The sequence below is a fragment of the Salvia splendens genome, chromosome 4 (genome assembly GCF_004379255.2).
Source record: "Salvia splendens isolate huo1 chromosome 4, SspV2, whole genome shotgun sequence".
In the NCBI taxonomy this organism is placed as follows: domain Eukaryota; kingdom Viridiplantae; phylum Streptophyta; class Magnoliopsida; order Lamiales; family Lamiaceae; genus Salvia; species Salvia splendens.
The window spans coordinates 1974443-1994027 of record NC_056035.1 but is presented as its reverse complement, the minus strand read 5'-3'; the positions used below and the strand labels follow the sequence as shown (position 1 = coordinate 1994027).

At 31.8% G+C, this 19585-nt stretch overlaps 2 protein-coding genes across 7 annotated transcripts; one reads left to right on the top strand and one right to left on the bottom strand.

Moving 5' to 3' along the window:
• Positions 1-6547: 6547 nt before the first annotated feature.
• Positions 6548-9623, top strand: LOC121797989 (transcription factor bHLH68-like). 5 transcript variants are annotated; one of them, XM_042196794.1, is made up of 8 exons: positions 6548-6935; positions 7042-7291; positions 7627-7689; positions 7849-7914; positions 8198-8263; positions 8462-8509; positions 8687-8728; positions 9273-9623. In XM_042196794.1, exons 1-8 carry the CDS (start codon positions 6796-6798, stop codon positions 9399-9401), a joined length of 804 nt encoding a protein of 267 aa, XP_042052728.1. In that variant the 5' UTR covers positions 6548-6795; the 3' UTR covers positions 9402-9623. The 5 variants fall into 5 exon arrangements, with proteins under 5 accessions (XP_042052728.1, XP_042052729.1, XP_042052725.1 ...); XM_042196795.1 differs by having other exon boundaries at positions 6549-6935; positions 7630-7689; XM_042196791.1 differs by having other exon boundaries at positions 6550-6935; positions 8684-8728.
• A 3170-nt stretch (positions 9624-12793) lies between these two features.
• LOC121797834 (probable CoA ligase CCL8) lies at positions 12794-18023 on the bottom strand. 2 transcript variants are annotated; one of them, XM_042196579.1, is made up of 18 exons: positions 17689-18023; positions 16754-16923; positions 16297-16470; positions 15876-16038; positions 15705-15793; positions 15422-15491; positions 14956-15008; positions 14742-14849; positions 14565-14663; positions 14319-14411; positions 14145-14222; positions 13948-14046; positions 13763-13853; positions 13601-13674; positions 13343-13522; positions 13194-13247; positions 13051-13113; positions 12794-12893 (listed from the first exon to the last, which is right to left on the bottom strand). In XM_042196579.1, exons 1-17 carry the CDS (start codon positions 17849-17851, stop codon positions 13072-13074), a joined length of 1800 nt encoding a protein of 599 aa, XP_042052513.1. In that variant the 5' UTR covers positions 17852-18023; the 3' UTR covers positions 12794-12893; positions 13051-13071. The 2 variants fall into 2 exon arrangements, with proteins under 2 accessions (XP_042052513.1, XP_042052512.1); XM_042196578.1 differs by having other exon boundaries at positions 12877-13113; positions 17689-18022.
• Positions 18024-19585: the final 1562 nt, after the last annotated feature.

The window sequence follows — 19585 nt, the reverse complement described above, 5'->3', positions numbered from 1 at the left end:
AGTTGGAAATCTTGAGTTCAATTTCGCATGATTGCATTAATTGTATAGTATATTTCTCACCTTATGCAATGTAATGATCTGTTTGCATGAAGTTACTACTCAAAGCACATCCACCAACCATTAAAATGGTATGATGATATTTGATATCTATGTGTACACACACTACATGTAATTCTCTCGAAAAAGAAAAGATTTTAAGTTCAAATTACATACTATTACAGGTGTGACAAAAGAAGATGGAAAAATTGGTGGACAAAAAGTTAAGGAAATGGATGATTTGAATCTTATCTTTGGACCCACAAATGACTGAAAATTGACAAGACAATATTAGGTGCGCTTTTAGGCACAAAATTTGGCTGCTATGTCAAAATTCTCATCCATTCAAATTCTTGTATAGTAGTAGCAAATGTGTTTCGAAGTATTGGGAAATTAAGAAAAAACAAAAAAGAAAAAGAAATAAATAAAGACGTGTTTGTGGGTGTATGTTTATTCAAATCGCAATCAATGTTTTTTAGTACTCCTAGGATATTGATTAGAAATATTTAAATTAATGCGTGTTTAAGGCACGTGTCACCATTTACCTAAACCACATTATAAATTATCAACATTCATCAACCACGCACGAGATGGAAAAATATTCTCAAGTTTTGTGTTGTTTGATTTGAGAAGAATTATCCAAAAAAGGATTAATTAACTTGCTTAAAACGGGAGTTCAAATATTATTTATATACAAGGGTTATGCACCAATAAAATCGTAATAACTCAGTATATTGTCGAAAAGAGAATGTGAAGAAAGAAGTGTTCTAAATTTCTAAATAATAGTTGATAGAATTCATTTTAAACTCATGAGATTTATACAGTGGTTTGAGTTTTCTCTCAGAATATATGCAAGATAATTATATTGTCAACAATAGCAGTATTGATTTTTTGAAAAAAAAAATCAGAGATGAGCAAAACAAATTCTGAATACTTGTTTTAGAGAATTTTGTTATAAAAGAGAACTGAAACATACTCCATATAATTTTGCGATATTATTTTACTGATTTAGAAGTTCTCATAAGAAATCTAATGGAACAAATTTCAAGATTCTCATGATGTGAAAAAATGAGAAGATTTTTCCAAAAATATTTAATATATGGTAGAAGGAGTGGAATGAGCACTAAATAAGTTTTAAAGCCTATTGGATTGACTTGAAAATATGGAATAATTATTGTCACTTTTTTATACTAGTATTTAAAAGTCCAGTCATTCGCATTTTCTTTCAAGTTTGTAGTGCCTTTGCAACTTGTAGCTATATTATTTTAGAACTCAATTTTTTAATAGTAGTTATTATGTCTTAATTATTTGCCTATTTTCACTTTTAAGTATAGCTATATTAGGGTACAATGATCCATAAAGTGGTTTGATATTGAAATTCTAGCAAGAAAAAAATTATGCTCCTGCTTCAGTTTCCCACTAGATATAGACAGGAAATATTTTAATATAGAGTTTGATGGGATTTGACTTTTTTTCTTCCCCCACTTAATTTCAACTATAAATAGGAAATTTTAATGTTTTTATGCATGAAATGTATTTGGATATTAATAGACGATGTGAAAACAATAATCAAACACTAATAACGATATTTGAATATAACTGATATTAGTGTTTGAATATTAATATCAAATATAACTGACACAGACTTTTAATTCTGTTTATTTATCAAAATTAAAATAAAGGTTGATTTCCGTTTATTCACCAAACGATAACCTATTCAATATTCACTTTATTTAATTGGAGAAATGAATATGAATTTTATAATTTGTGTCAATAAGAAAAAGGTCGCTAGAGAGTGAAGATAATGATTTCGGAATAGCAAGTTTTAATTATTTTGAATTGGGCCGGCCCACCTGATTTACAGACCATTTAATTCGCTTATATAGTTTGACCTGGTAGAGCAATTCTCGGCCCATTTAAGTAATGGGAATATATCTACCACATTTCAATTTCCACCAATGTTCACTACAACAAATATATCCTCTAAGGACGCAATCATTTGCGGTGGAAAATTTTTATAAATATCTAAAGTTTAGGACGCAAAATAAAGCATGCTTAAATTAGAGACACAATAAATACAAGTGTCTCTAATTATTTAAATTAGGGACGCAATAAATACATGTGTCTCTAAAGTATGCAGGGCGGGGCGGACTTCATTCTTCATCATCATAGTCTTCATCTTCCTCATTCATTCTCTTATATGAAATGGACTTCATTAAGAGATCTGTATAAGTATGGATGCAAGTTGTAAATGCTTCATAATTAGTTCAATCCAGTTTTGATAGTTGGTAGGAAATGTGAGCAATACCTTTGGAGGCAGAGTAGCAGATTTGACCTTATCATATAAGTTTATTTAAAGTTATGCTATTTCTCTTTAGATTGTTTCTGAGATTGGGAAGAAGGCACGCTCACATCAAGTAGCTCCACACACTTTAGCAAGGAAGAAACGAAAATTCGTATAAATCTCACTTTAATATGTCCTATAAATTCTTCTTATTTATTTATTTATACATATGTTATCAATATTTTATTCATAATACTTTTCATTGCAGAGAAATAAGTACAAAAGAGAGCCGGCTCAAATGTCTGCCATGCAAGCCCAACTGAATAACATCACTTCACTATTGGTAACCAAATCTAACTTAATTCATTTTATTTATACATAATGCTTATTGCACATTATATAATATATTTATAACATTTTATTTATGTTGAACACAGATTGTAGCACAAAGTAGAAGAACTTGAAGACTGGGAGGATGGTAGGAAGAAGTATTGGCATGTTCAGAAATATCAAATAAGGCTTGTATTTGGAATGAAGTAAATAAATGTAAAAGAGGGGTTATTAGCTTTGACTTAATTGAATATTTGCAAATACATACTGTCTTAATTGAATATTTGCTTTATATGATATGCAACGTTTGAAATTGAGACATTTTATAATAGCGTTTAAATAGGGATGCTTTTTAAAAAGCGTCTCAAAATTAAATCACCAACGCTCTCTCATTGCTTCCTTATTCTAATTTGGCACGCCACGGATAAGGACGTTTTTAAAGCGTTGGTGATATATTTAGCAACGAAAAATAGCGCCCTTAATTGAATAAAAAGCGTCCTTATTCATAACTTTTTTTTTTGTAGTGGTTGCTATTCCTCAACTTAAAAAGTTACACCATCCATTCGTGATAAAATGTCATTTTGCTATTTGAGTATGTTCGCAATTTTAAATTTCATTTTCTCCGATCTGTACAAGTGAACCCCCACATTCTACTATATTTACAATCACATCTTATTATAAAAGTGAACAATCACATCTTATTATAAAAGTGAAATTCACATTTCATTAACATTTTTCATCCAACATCTTTCATATATCTCAAATTCATACAAGTCAAAAAGCAGTACAATAAATCACAAAGGAAGTATTACCTATTTCTCAAGAAAAAACAATACTATTATTATTATTATTATTATTATTATTATTATTATTATTATTATTATTTTATTTATTTATTTATTTTTATTTTTTCATTTTGGATATGATTATTGGTCTTATTATATTTTCATTTTGGGGTATATTAATATTTAATATCAATGATCAAGTAGCCAGGTGTGGATGGCTTTAATTCAAAATCATAAATTAGTCTTCCAATCCTTCCACAAAATGGTATGCCTTACATATAAAAATAACACAGTAGATTACCAACAACTTTTTTGTACTTATTTTAATTGCATAAGGTCAACTAGAAAATGACTTCCACCAACATAGAAAATATATACAGCCAAGCTTTTCTTCAGTTTTATTAATATATACTAATCTTAATCCATTACGAAATTCAAAATAATTACTACTATGATTTGTTTTTCTCAACATTCTTAATAATTACGTCCGCTTCTTGCTTTGCTTGACGGTTAGTATTGATTTTGTTGCAACATTTTTCGTGTTTTGGGCTTTGGTTTTTGTTGGACTTTGATTTACTCACAAATACTTTCTGAAAAATCAAATACTAATACTAATCTTTATATTACAGTAAAAGATGCAGAAAATGTTATTTTCTGTATCAACTAGGTAGAGATATTACCAAAGAATGACTTTTCGTAGTAATAATTACTAATAATTATTGAATATTAATTTGTCATTTACACATTTATTCTAAGCTGTGTTTGGGAGTTATCACTATCTAATTAGCCAATCTGCTTATCATTATAGAGAAAGAAATAGGCAATTCATTCCTTCTTATAAACATCAAAGCTAATACGGTAAAGCTACGTGGCCATAATGTGGCTGGCCATAAATGGCATTTCAGTAAATATAGATATTTTTGGATATTAATAGTTTAATGGTCTTATTTAATGCTTAATTCAGTTGACAATATTACCCTTAGTTTTTAATTGTAGTTTCTTTCTTTATTTGAGTAATTTGTACTCAACTTTTTTACTACATTTTATTATTATTATTACTATTATTATTATTATTATTATTATTATATTATATAATCTTAATAATAGTTTTTTTAATTTTAGTTATCAGGAGTACAACAATACTCCATAATATATAATCAATAAGATAATGATGAAGTTACTCCACTCATATTATATACATATATAGTAAATTAAATGATATATCAAAATATAACATCATATTTTTAAGTGAGATACTCTTATTCGAAAAATATTAAAATAATATTTTTATTAATTTTTATAAGTTACTTGAATATTATGATTAAATTTTAAAAAAATAGTTAAAATTAAAATTTTAGTTATTAATTCAAAGCATTTCTATGGAACAACATCTAATATGAAGCTACTACAAAAATTTTGTGACACATATACCAAAAAATGTTGTATATGGTTGGAGTAAAATCACTTTTTGGTGTGACATATACTCAAAAATCAGTTTGAATTTAGTGTAAATAGTTGGAGATGCCTTTATAGATTGTATTTTTCAAGTAAAGTAAATTTTTTAGTATTATTTAATTTTATAAATTATTGATAAAGTCTTGTGAGATTGAGGATTTTAATAAATTTAGATTTAATTATTAATTTTATGTACCATAAGATGTTATGGTATAGCATACTCAAGAAAGAGGGAGAAATTAAATTACTATGCTACATACTTTATGTGAGAATTATTCATTAATACAATTCTGATTTAGTCCATCTATGCATTGGTTTTTTTCATTTTTTCCGTTTAGTTTATTACTTTAAAAGTCAATATTAATTCATTATTTCACAAGCTATTGAAATATCAAAATTCAATTTAACAATTTTCTATATAGTTTCAAAATAAGTTGTGAATATGTGGCGTTACATTTCCTTATTAGTGAGTAGGTTGTGATATAACACCAAGGTTAAATATATTTTATATATAAAATTAGTTATAAAATTTAGTAAATAGTTAATTCTGAATTATCTTGACAAAATATTAATAGTATGTGTTTTCATTAAATTTAAATTATTTCAGTATAATTAAACAGAAAAATAATCTGTAGTATAACTAAAATTGAATTGTTTTTATATCAATAGATTGTTATAGTATTTACATGTATTTTAATCACAACTTGTTTTAATAATAGGATAAGTTATAGTATACTTTAAATTAGTTTAAATTAAATAAGTGAAGCTAAACATAAATAATCACTAATAATATAATTGAAATATCAGGAGCATATTTTATTAGGATTTCAAAATTAATTATACAAATTAAATAATCTGAATAATTTTTTAGTACCTCTTTTTGAATTAATAAAATATGTGTTTGATTACAAATAAGTGCATGTTTGATTACTAAACAATTTTATAATAATTAAATATTAGTATAATTAAATTTTTCAAAATAATTAAATTATGTAACCAAACTGTATGGTTCAATATTTTCTAAATGTAGGCATTAGGAAATAACTAGGAAAAGTACATTTTTTCATCATGCCTTAGAGTTGGATCTATTGATTTTCCAATCAAGTCAAGAACGAAGAATGAAATTTGAAGCCCAAATTGCCGTATTATTGTTTGGATACAAGTATACGAGTACCATTTATATTTGAAGATACAAATACAATATAATCTACTACTACATAAGTATTTAATATTTGAGGGTATATTAGTCTTTACAAAATTGCAACTCTCTAGATGCATAAATTTCACCAATTTAGCATTAAGTACACAAAATTTTAATAATTTTTTAATATTATGGCTGACCATAATATGGTCATTTAGCATCACTCAAGCTAATAAGCCTAGCTAGAACAAGTTGTTACATCCATTCCCTATAAATATTAGCTACTTAATTTCATTTCCTACAAATTAAATACAATGTACTATATATTGCTAATATTGTTAAAAGTAGAAATGAAAATAGACAATCAAACTCACCATCCCTTACCCCAATTTAAGGAATTTAAAATCCCCACAAGCAATTTGTTTTCTGCCCTCAAAACACTCACCATCACCTTCCTTTGTCATACATACATTATTAAAATAAAGCTAAAGCAAGAATACTAAAATCATACAAGCCATTAATTTCAATGTAGAAAAGAAACAAAAGAGTGGGCTTAATTAATTAAATGACCCCACAAGTATAAAATACTCACAGTGGTTTTCTTCTACTTCCATTTCTAGGAAACCAAACACAGCTTTGAGAGCTTCAGCAAACCCTTGTTTTGGTGTGCAAATAAGGAAATATGACAAAGTTTTGAACTTTGTTATATAATTACATAATTCAGAGAGAGGAAGAAAATCTTGATTTGGATTTTGGAGTAACAAATGATGGCTGGAAACCCTAATTGGTGGAGCATGCATCCACAGCTCATCTATGGCGTCTCGAACTCCACGAATCCTTCGCCTTCCGATCTTTACCATCCTAGCCTCGATTTTCCGGTTATGTCTTGGAGCCAACTGCTTTTGTAAGTTACTCCACATTTTTGTTTTGACCTATATATTTAAATGCCCTAATTTTGTTGAATAATGTAAATATATATGCATATTTATATACATTTGTTGAGGATGTAGGAGTGGTGAAGATGAGAGATTTCAGCAGCAAAAGAAGATTGAGAAGTGGGAATTAGAAGAAGAAGATAATCAAGTCTTGAATTTGAACCAATCTTTTACAAGAAATAATATTGATATTGGTGATGTGAAGCCACATATTTATGGCCATGATCAAGATCAATTTCTCACCACAGTCTTGAACTTCTCCGGCGCCTCCTCCGCCGCCGCGGAGAGTAAAAATCAGCAGCACAATAAGGAGCATTCATCTGAGGTGAGAAAGAGACAACCTTTTTTTTAGAAATATTTAAAATAAAAGAAAAGAGTAAAGGGAGCAAGATGGGAAAGAAAGTGAAAAAATTGAGATTCATTTCTTAGGACAATAATTAATGTTTAAAGCCTCATTATTACTCTTTAGGAAATTAGCAACAAAATAAAAGGTGATTTGATGTGTTCTTGTCATGCCAAACTGGAGTAGCCATCATTAAAATTAGCCCTTTTCCTTCAAATAAGGAATTTTATTTGAATTTTTTCTATTGATAAGGGCTGATTAATTTATAATTAAGTATGATTATGACAAATTAAATTTTGTGTGATTTTTATTGTAAGAAGAGTAAAGGTGGGGTATCTAAGAAGGCTAGGGTTCAAGAGTCAGCACAACCAGCTTTGAAGGTAAGGAATCTCTCTTTTTCTCTTTTTGATAAAACTGGCTGCCTTCTTTCTGTCTGCAATTTTTTTAATTTTTTTTGCAGAGATTCTTAGACATAAATTTATGGGCATGAAATTATCAATTTTATATTAATTTATGTAATTATATTGGCATTGATGCAGGTGAGAAAGGAGAAGTTGGGGGATAGAATAACAGCTCTTCACCAACTTGTTTCTCCATTTGGGAAGGTAAATTAATTAATTTGTGTTTTTCATTTAATTGATTTTGGAAAACTCATTTTTTAGTACATGATCAAGTATAGTCAGGAATTGAGTATCTCCTTTGAGATATAACTATAGTACATTTATAAACATAACCTTTTATAACACAAATCCCACAAAAGTAAAACCATTTCATACCATGATTAATTTAATCAGTTAAACATAATGCAGAAAGAGAGAGATAGGCTCCTTTAGTTTTTAGAGATTAAAAAAGAGTTTGAAGTGTTGTGTTTATGTTTCTCTTTTGCAGACTGACACAGCTTCTGTCTTGTCTGAAGCCATTGGATACATTAGATTCCTTCAGAGTCAAATTGAGGTAATCTTGCCTTCATCTTTCTCTCTTCGAACACCACAATTTAGGGCACATTGGTCCGTACCTCAATTTAAATAAAATTAGTTCAAAAAATTGTGAAATGTGGATTTTTTTTTTCAAAAAGTGATTTATAAAGGGGATATTAGTAATTTAAAAGAAAATCAGAAAATAAATCCAGAATTATGTAATTTTCATGTGCAGGCACTGAGCTCTCCATACATGGGCAATGCAGGACATCACCAACATTCTGTAAATATATATTCACATGCGCAATGTTTTCTTACACAATTTCCGATGCACGACCAAGATTTTGCACACACTTCACATGTATTGGGGAATGTGAATTTGAAAACAATAAAATATCATTTTGATTAATAAGAAAAATATTTAATTTAATTTCCTTCATCTTAATCTTGGCTGCAGGAGGTTCAAGAAAGGAATTGTTTGTTTCCCGAAGAGCATTCTCAGGTATTTATGCAAGCTTTATTGGATCTATCACTTCCTAAAAAGAGGCTTTTAATTGGTAATGTGAATTTATTAAGCTATCACAAAATAGTAAATTAATTTACTTGCTTTAGTTATTTTTTGAAGTTCTTAATTTGTTAATTCTGGTACTAAGAAAGTAAGATAATTAGAAGTTTCAATATGTACATTTCATTTTTCTTTCACTATACATCAATTTATTTTTCTATTTTGTGGTTCACACTAAATGTACAAAACTTAAAAAAATTAATGAAAGAGTGCACAAATAAACTAGTATTGACATGCACACATTATATTTATGTCAAGTCTCGTTAAATTAAATAGTAGTAATAGTGAAATAATGTGGTAGTAATTTCTTGTAATCAACATCAATAAGCACAATAAATATATATGACGTTATGACTGATTATAAACTCTTGCAGTTATGAATTGTGTAAACCGATTAGTTTATTTCTCAACTTGGTGAAATTAATCATGGATATTCTACTAAATATTTATTTCGTTGGAAATAAATAAAAATAATGTTCAGGATTCACAAGGTCAATCAGATTTGAGGGGTAGAGGACTTTGCTTAGTTCCGATTTCATGCACTCAACATGTGGGAAATGAGAATGGTGTTGATTATTGGGCTCCAACGGCGTTTGGTGGTGGCTTTTGATTTTTCGACAAACTCTGCTGCCGTAACATCAAAATCAGTCATTCTCCCAAACTAAGGCCGACTACTTTTGATGCTACGGCGGCGTCTATCTCTGTGTTTAAAATATATGCATGTAACTCATAAAAAAATAGAGGAATTGACAAAAATTGATTGAATATGTTGTTGAGGCCCTCTTTGTAATTAACTTGAATAATCTGCTTTCAAGAATTTATTTTGCTATCTTATCATATGTTGTGTGGACTGGCTAGTTCATCAATCATAAGACTAGTTACGGCTTTTGTTAAATCTAATGTACTAATTAGATTTACATATTGCACCACTGTATTCGATATGAGATACTTGGTTAGTCTCGATTGTGGCGTACCGTGCTAGGATCTTTTTATTACTCTATGACTCTAACTTAGTTAGATTAAGATACTACTCATCTGCTTATTTTGAGTACATGTCATCAAATATTAAAATAATGATTGTTGCACGTCAGCAGCATTTGCTACTCCCTCCGTTTTCTAAAAATAGCAACTATTTTCATTTTTTATTGTTCCTTAAACATAGAAAATTTAGAATCTTTTTATTTTAGGACATGGACCCCACAATCCACTAACTCTACTTTCACTACTTTTCTCTTCCTCTATCTTACTTTACTCATTTTTATATGAGTAAAGGCCAAAATTGGTCCCGAACATATGCTCATTTTACGATTTTGGTCATAAACTTTATCTTTTGAATTTTTGCATCATGAACATTTCAAATCGAAACACAATTGGTCCTGGACTAACTGTTTTGAGAGGAAACTTTTTCCTGAACACAATTTGTGTTCAGGACCAATTGGTGTTTCCTCTCAAAACAGTTAGTCCAGAACCAATTGTGATCCGATTTGAAATGTTCAGGATGCAAAAATTCCAAAGATAAAGTTTATGACCAAAATCGTAAAATAAGCATATGTTCAGGACCAATTTTGGCCTTTACTCTTTTTATTTTCCTCTCTCTTACTTTACCAATTTGTCTCACTTACTTTAACAATTGTGAATTAAAACCTGTGTTGTTTCAAATGTTTCTATTTTTTGAAAACGGGAGGTATTAAACTCCTATCCATGAAAAATAGTCACATTTTGCCATTTTTGAATGTCCAAAAAAAGTCTTATTTTATCTTTCTTCTTATCTTTCTGACCTTATCTACTTTTTCTCTATCTCTCAATTTACAAATTCCTCACTAAAACTTATGACATCTACAAATGGTACTATTTTTGATGGACGGAGAGAGTAATATAACTCAACTATATATCTATTATGCGTAGCAAAGAAACCCTTATAAGGTTAATATTTAGTTCAATATTTCTAATTAATCGATGACGGATTCAAGAAACAAAATTTGTAGAGTTAGAAATTATGTAAAATATTGTCGGAAGCGTCAGAAACATATGCGATGCGGCAATTGTCACTGGAAATGGATGATAAACGAAGAATGAAGGTGAATTAGGATGCAGCTTCTGCAACGTGAGGGCAACGACATCTCGTCCAATTTGATCAAGTTTTCCTGTCATCGATTATACCTAATTAGTAGTGGCAAAAATAAGTGCAATAAATCAATTTACAACTTGTGTAACAGTTCAATTTTCGAGGAAACAAAGCACTCAATTCGCAAAAAAAGTGCATGAATCACACGTTTCATTTCTCTATATATAGTGTTCGTAAAATAAATGCACATTCAAAGTCAACCAACTGACATTAAAAACACATCTTGATTTTTTTTAAATTAAAAAATATGTAGATGTAATTAAGCACCTTTTCCACACCACTATCATAACATATATAGGGAAATTTACTAGTATTTGTCTTACGCGATAAACAATAAAATTGACAAATAAAGGCAGTTTATTTACACTCTTCTTAGATATTTACATCCAAGCAGTGATACCTCTCAAATGATACTGGTGTGAATAAAAGCCCTAATCTCCCAAGTAATAATGTGACATATGACTGAATAGTAGAAAAAATTAACTGCAAAGATCCACCAACCACAGAGCGACACACACAACTAAATGTAGATAATAATATAGTGAAAATTAGTAGGTAGGCAGACTGCATAAGGTAGCTTTTTGAGTGGAATGTGTTGAATTATACCTTTGTTCCTAACTCATATACTAATCTAATTTGTCCTCTTTAATTGGCTCTACCAATCTCTCTACCGACAATAAAAGATAATGAAAATTTTAGAAATATTGTAAGATCATGACCTATCAAGAGAGATTCGGCGAATTAAGGAAACGAAGTTATGGAGTCGGACACATAAAGAAGATTGTCACCGATGTCAAAAGGTAATGAATGACGAACAAAAACGACAATAGGGCCGATTGATCCCGACTACATCTGGATAGCCATTGGAGACACCTATCCGGATGTCAAATTTAGAAAACCTTTCAACTAAAAGTTATAAAAGCTTTATCTTTCGTAACCATGATGTCATAAATTCATCACTCCACATTCTACTGAAAAATACTACTCCCTCCGTCCCAAGGAAGATGACTCCTTCCTTGGATGGCACGAGATTTTATGTAGTTTTATTTTGTGTGTTGGGTGAAGAGAGTAAAGTAAGAGAGATGGAATAAAGTGGAGATAAAAGGGTTTTTATTTTTAGTAATGTGTAATCTTGAGTGGAACAAACTAAAAATGAAAGTGAGTCATCTTCAGTGGGACATGAGAGTACTTTGTAATTTTATTTTGACAATCCAGTTGTTTTCCACTTGCAAAAAGGGTTACCTTTTTTTATTTTATTTTAAAGAGTGTATATACATACAGTATACATATACTATTTGTTTAACTACTGTTTAGTTTGTTGGGGTGGGGGATATGTGGCTAAGACAAAGGTCAACACAATCATCAATTCATCAATTACTAAAATAACATACAAGATGGGCTGTCTGATTTTGCTTTTCAAAAGGGCTTTAATCTTTCGTCATTTTTGTATTTTCAATTTTGTTATTTTGGAGAAGGAATAGTGTGACAGCAATGGTTGATGTATTTGGATAAAGCTTAATAAGTTTCACTTTATCTAATTTCTTCTATTGATCAAGAATCACACCCCATCCATTGGATTTTACTAAACTCCCCACATCATTGCCCAACTAATTTATTTATCACAAATAATGTTAGATATTCGAACAGGCTGATATAATAACCAATGACAGCCCAAAATAGTTTATGTGAAGCCCATTAGGCCCACTTAACTGTTCAACATAATAAAGTTACTAATTTAATGATTCAAAACCACATGATCGATTGCCACACAACATATTAATTTCTTATTTCAACATCCCTATCATTTCAGTAATAAAAATACATCATTTCATAGGTAATTAAAACAACATCCATGCATTTAGAGTTAACAAAGTGTATTGCAAAAAAATTTAAATATCAAATTCCAATAAAAAAAATACTCCAGTGTTGTAACTGCAATGCCAACACGAAGCTTCGAGGATAGCCCGATTAACATCCCTAATTATATTTTATTCAATGAGTTACATACCACTTACATATAAAAAAAATATTCACCCTAAAATAAGCAATCGGAATTTCAACTCAGATCATTCAAAAAAAAAGCATCCGATGCAAATACATTTTGATCAAACCATAATATAATTCAAATTTTCACCTTGCTTTTCTTCTCTCTTTATCACTCATCAGATAGCTTCTTCTTGAGCTCCTTCTTGTTCACCTGATATTTAGCAAGATTTCGGGATTAACGACTAATATTGGGGGTTCGGAAGAAGAAAAACCAAGTGAAGAATAGATCACCTTTCCCATAGCATTGTGAGGCAGCGATTCCCACAGCAATAGACGAGTCGGTATCTGTAAAACGCAGCAGCAGTGATAAGCACGGAAAGATCCCTTTTAGCTTAAGACGTTTATCAAAAGAAACGAGCGCCCTATCCGTCATATGATACCTTATACGGTGCAAGTTTCTCTTTAGCCCATGTGGACAGTTCTTCCAAAGATAACGCAGGCTTCAACTCCTCGTCTCGTTTCTTTTTAATCTCTGCATCGGGTATCACTATAGCAGTTACAGCTTCGCCATAGGCTTTGTCTGGCAATCCCAACACACAACACTCTGAAATAGTTGGATGCTGCACAAGAAGAGTTGGTTTACGTTCGAGAGAAATTACTTCAACGCGTCCGTTCAAGTAAAAAGACGAGAAACAAACCTCTAAAAGAACTGCCTCGATTTCTAGAGCAGATAATTTGTAGCCACCAACCTTCAAAATATCAGCATTAGTACCTGAATTATGAGACAGCGCGTTATATAAGTCCACATCATAGTAGAAACCCTTAAGGCTTGAAATCTTTGAGAAGTTAAATGTGCTTACGTCCCAAGATGATATAGTATCCATCTTCATCCACTCTGGCGGCATCTCCAGTTTTGAAGAAACCACCATCAATAAACGACTCCTTAGTCACCTGGCAACATCTCATAACGAACTCAGATGAGAAGCCGGCCCCTCATTTGATCCTTGTTAAATAGTGTTTAAAACTCGAGAGTAGTTCATAATACCTCAGGTAGCTTCCAATATTCCTTGAATAACGACGGACTTTTTATGTAGAGGTCGCCAGATTCAGCATCAGTACTACCGTCTTCAGCAATGAGCTTGGCCTATAACAAGGAATGCATTTTGAGTATGTTCTTTTAGTTCAAAGATATAAGCAAAGCATCGGTGAGATATCCGTTTTTTCACAACTCAAACTACTAACCTGAACACCAGGAAGTGGATTGCCGACGGTACCCCCCTTCCGCTTGCCATGTAGGGGATTCGATAGTGCCATGACAAACTATAAAATTTGAGACACCAAAGTAAACCAGGAGCCGTTCATCAGGATCATCAATTACAGTCAACCTCAAGAAGTGTTTGTGAAGATTGCACTGACCTCTGTCATGCCATACCGTTCCAGAAGGCGGTGGCCAGTGATAGATTCCCACTGTTGCATTACCGGAAGAGGGAGAGCCGAAGAGCCACACATCTGTCAATCAAGAGACTTTTGTTCAACAACTTGGCAACTTGCAACGATGGGATAAAATAAAAAAGGAAAGGTCTAAAAACAATATCTAGCATCCCAGGTTTTACCAATATTTCTTTTTTCACGGTTTCACGTGAAAAGAGATAATTGACCTACCATAAGACGCAACTTTCTTGCAGCTGTAGCCGAAGCAGTTTGTAGTTCAGGTTCCATCGATTCATACCCTTGTATTAAACGTGTGTACATGGTTGGAACCTACAGAAGTGAAAGTCAGCTAATATAACATTATCAGAGCGCAATTTTCAACTTGATGCTGTAAAATGATCGACTTACTCCGGTGAACACAGTTATAGCATCGTCAGCTTTTGTTTGGCCTTCAGGGTAAGATTCTCGCCATCTCTGCCAGATTCCCCTTACACTGAATTTCGGCATGAATTCAACCTTTTACAGAAGAGCATAACATACAACAAACAGAAATCTCATTATATGATGGTATCGTCAAAAAGAGGTCGCAAAGTTTATAACGATAGAATTTCAAGGGCTTTACCATTGAACCAGCGTACAAGGGAGCAAGCAGCGCGTTAAACATGCCGTGCACATGTATAAAAGAAGTTAAGACCAACACACAACACTTGGAAACCAGATCACTTAACAAGAACTAGCCAACAAATGGAACCTCTCCAAAATAATCCCTCTGTCCCATAAAAATAGGGACATTTGGGACAGCCCAGGAATTAATGCATAATTGGTAAAGTAAGATAGAGGAGGAAACGAGTAGTTAAAATAGTGTTAGTGGATATTGGGATGCCCATTATTATTAGTGTTTAATGGTAGTCCCTAATAGAATAAGTTGTAGTATATAATTGATGTATATGGGTAATGAGTTGCGGAGAACTTTCCATAAATGAAAATGAGCTATTTTTATGAGACGGAATGAAAAAGAAAGTGTCCCTACTTTTATAGGATGGAGGGAGTACAAAAGAAGTACTATTAAAAGACGCATTTAAGGATATGATGTAGTGGAAGGCAGTGCAAGAACTTATCGTCAGATGTGTATCCCCATGCATCAGACAGCATTTGGACCTGATATCACGGTGATATTAGCATCAGAGATTGCTATCTGGAAGTTTATGTGCTGTAATTGTAAAATGAGATACAAAAAGTAAATCAACTATGAGAAAGAATAATAGAACTAACGTGCCAGTATAATCATGACGATAATCATGTCCATTCATGGATCAACAACAGCATGCCAAATTGATATCTTAAGAGGATAACATGGCGTGCAAGAAATACCTGTGATAATATACCTTCGTGTGTGTGCACAGCACCTTTAGGCTTCCCTGTCGTGCCACTTGTATAGATGATCAGTGCAGGATCATCTCCTACAATAAAGCATCGAGTAAATCGCAGGGCTCACCAAATAGCAGGCAGAATAAATACAAATGACCATGAAGGCAAACACACCACTAATCGCTTGAGGTTGAGAAACTTCAGTTTCCTGTGAATTATTGTGATCATCTCCAGTCGATGAAACAGGGGTAAGGAGGGATAATTGAGAAGAAGTCTTGGCAGCAACAGCTTTCATTAGTTCATGATGATCTTCGGTACTCAGGATCATGGTAATATCCTATATCAACACGAGATCCAGGTTATCACTGACTGTATGTACACTACCTATCATGTAATTTTCATATTCTCTAGCGAAAAATATGATTAAAGGATGTTGGGCCACAATACTATTAGAACTCCCGAGCTAAAACTATGCAAAAGTAAACAAGGGTCGAGAGTTGTACTTCAGCACCAGAAATATATAATTTCAGAACACCTATCTAGAAAGTGGGCTGAGCTAGCAACATGTGACAATACAGGATGAAGATAGACGAACCGCATCATTCATCACATGCAGAAGCTCTGCTTCCGGGTAGCTGAGTGCAAGGGGAACTGCAACACCTCCACTGAACCATGTTCCAAGCACTCCAGCAACAAACTCGGGAGAAGGTTTAGCAACAATTCCAATACGAGCTCCAGCAAGATGGTTGTTTTTCCCAGGGCCATTGACCTACAGTATAAGCACTTATACTTCGTATCATAGTCATTTCACAAACTCCCACATCAATAAGAAAAGAAAATCAAATTATCAGACTCTGATAATAACTCCCCAAACACATTTGAAATGCTGTATTCAGAATGTTACTTATATTACAATCAGATTTTTCACCATTTCTTCATAAAACACAGAGAAAGTTACTTTTCCTCTCATAAATCCCTAATTAATTAGCAAAATCCATAGCGTGCAGACCGAGTGTTCAAGACTTCGAGGTAGAAAAAAAATTCGGACTTACAGTTTTTAAATCAGCAGCGGATAAAATTTTAGATATGTTCTTAGCAGCTTCAACCAGCTGACGATAAGTATGGCATTTTTTATCCGATCTTATTGCAATACTATCCGGAGATGTAGATCCTCTATGGGAAACCTTATTGGCCAGCTCCATGACTATACTCTTATGTGTAACTGCAAATTGATAGCCAAAAATGAGATAAAAACTTGAGTTCAAACATTTCAGCTACTTCACCAAACAATTCAACAAACTTATAAACAAAATAGCAATTTGTCAATAATGTAGACAGCATCATGAAGTGACTTATCTTTATACAAAACCACCCTTGTCCCATGATTATTCGACGCAAATGACGAGAATCGTGGTTTGTCAAGACACACTTTGCCCAGTTTCATGTGACCATGCTCAATTGAGAAGACATACAAACAACAAATAGTTCACTATGTAGCCCAATCCCAGCTTGCAACTATACTAGAATGTTCAGCTAAGTATCAAGTAAAGATCGTGTTTTTCTTTTCCATACATATACTCCCATATAAATAGAATTCATTAGTTTAGAGAATAAAAAGTTCATCAAAGTTTTTCTTGACAAAAGATGAACCACAAATTTGTCTATTCATGATTCTACAATTCAATTCAAGCTTAAGCTAGCCAACTCTACATTTCTTCAAGCTGTTCACAAGTTCTTACACTTCAGAGATTACAAAGCCACACAAACAAAAGACATGCAAATCAATTCAAAATTCTCACTGCATTAACCAAAAGCTACAACATCCACCTATCTCAGCTCCCTCACCCAGAAAAACAAAATCCCACAAAACAGAAAGAGCTGAAACAATTCTCGATTCCCAATTTTTCTTTCCAAGGCACAACTAGCGCTGATCAAATAGCACTTAAACCATCAAGAAAAGGGCGAGATAAAAGCAAAGAAGGATTACCAGAAGAAAGCAAGCGAGTCTGAGAGGTGGAAAAGTTTGGAACTTTAATAGACATAGAAGTCAAAGAATGCAAGAATCGGAGAGGTGAATAGGAATAAGAGCAAGGGCAAGAGGTGGTGAGGCTCAACCAGACCAAGTGGTTGGATGTCTTAAATACCTCCATCCAATTAGGTGGTCTGAAATTAAGAAAAGGGTTTTTTGCGTATTTAATTAGAACATTGTATCCCACTCCATTGCTTGGCGGCGCTAGGTGGGCGTCTTCAATCTGGAATCTTTTGTGGCGGGTGGTTCTTGATTCCGGAAGCTTGTGTTTTCGAAACGGGGTTTTAAAGTGGCAATTTGTGAAAGGAGGAAGAACTTTTAATTTTGGGAATTTAATTTAATACTATATACAAATAGAAATAAAACGGAATTGGTGAATTGATATGAAATTTAATAATAATAGTTTCAGAAATAAAGCCTTAAGCTTCGAAAGTTATGTATATAGTTTATTTGCGTGTAAAATTGAAAATGTATATTTTGGGGAATTTGATCTAATTAGTGATGATGAATATTGAGAATCTTTCAAATTAATAGGAGTATATAACCACGATATTCTCTTTCAAAGGTATGTATTTATAAATTATAACCTCAATGTATTAACACCGAATTACAATATACATTACACCATAAAATATTAAATAAAAATAAAAAATGAAAAAATGTGACCCGAAATACGAAACAATAAATCTTGAAAAAAGAATATCTTATACATGTGAATAGCTAATAATCATTCTATTCTATATATGCCACACACATATGACATACTATTATTTGTTACTCTTTTATGGTGTCCGTGGTCGAGTATACATTTTTTTAATGGATAAATAATGACAAAATTTTAAAGATATAATATATTCCTTCGATCCCATAAAATATGAGTATTTTTTGTTATGCAAAATTGTCTCCAACCCAATACTTATGTACGTTAATTTATTTACATTTTGCACGACTATGACCCATCATTACAGCTCGTTAAACATTTATAATAATTTGAATCCCACCATCCACTAGTACTATTTTAACTGCGCTTCTTATCATCTCTCTTTTGCTTACCAATTGTACATTTTGTGTGACGAGGTAATAAACTTAAACTCAATCTTTAGCTTCTGACATTTAACTATTCCCTACGTCCACCAATACAAGGCCGAGTTTGGTCGGGCACGTGTGTCAAAAAAATGTCGTAGAAAGTGAATGTTAATAGTTAATGAAAGGGTCCTACCCTTATAAATAGGTTTTATAGTGAAATAAAGTTAGTGAAATCATAGCACTACGGTGTATTATAATTAAAATGACAATGTAGCCAAGCAATTTGCTATACATAGGCCATCAATATGTGATACATAGGCAAACAACTCGGCATATGGTTCCAAGCAATTTGTTATATAAAATTAGAAATAATCAGTAATCTGCGATACATAAACAGACAAGTCTGCCACGTGACAGGCTAAGATTGAATTTGCTCATAAATCTAAGGGTCTCCATTTGTGGTATGTTGTCATTTTAAATATGGTTGGACGTGGCAAACTAAGATTAAATTTGCTCCTAAATCTAAGAATCTCCATTAATGATATGTTGTCATTTTAAATATGGTAGTCATTTAAATACAATCCTATGACTATATTTTTATGGACAGGTTTTATTCAGTTGGTCAACGTAAATATGCACTCTTTTTGCACTTAATTTTTTTAGAGAGTTGTTGCAATAAATTTTTCTACTAGTACTATTTACCTCATCTAACAATTTTGAATTCTTCATGTGCACAATAAATATTTGCAGGAGTATCATTTATTATACTGGTGGCAAGTGGAAATGATCTTGAATTCAATAATAAATCTGTTTTATTGCTATCTACAAT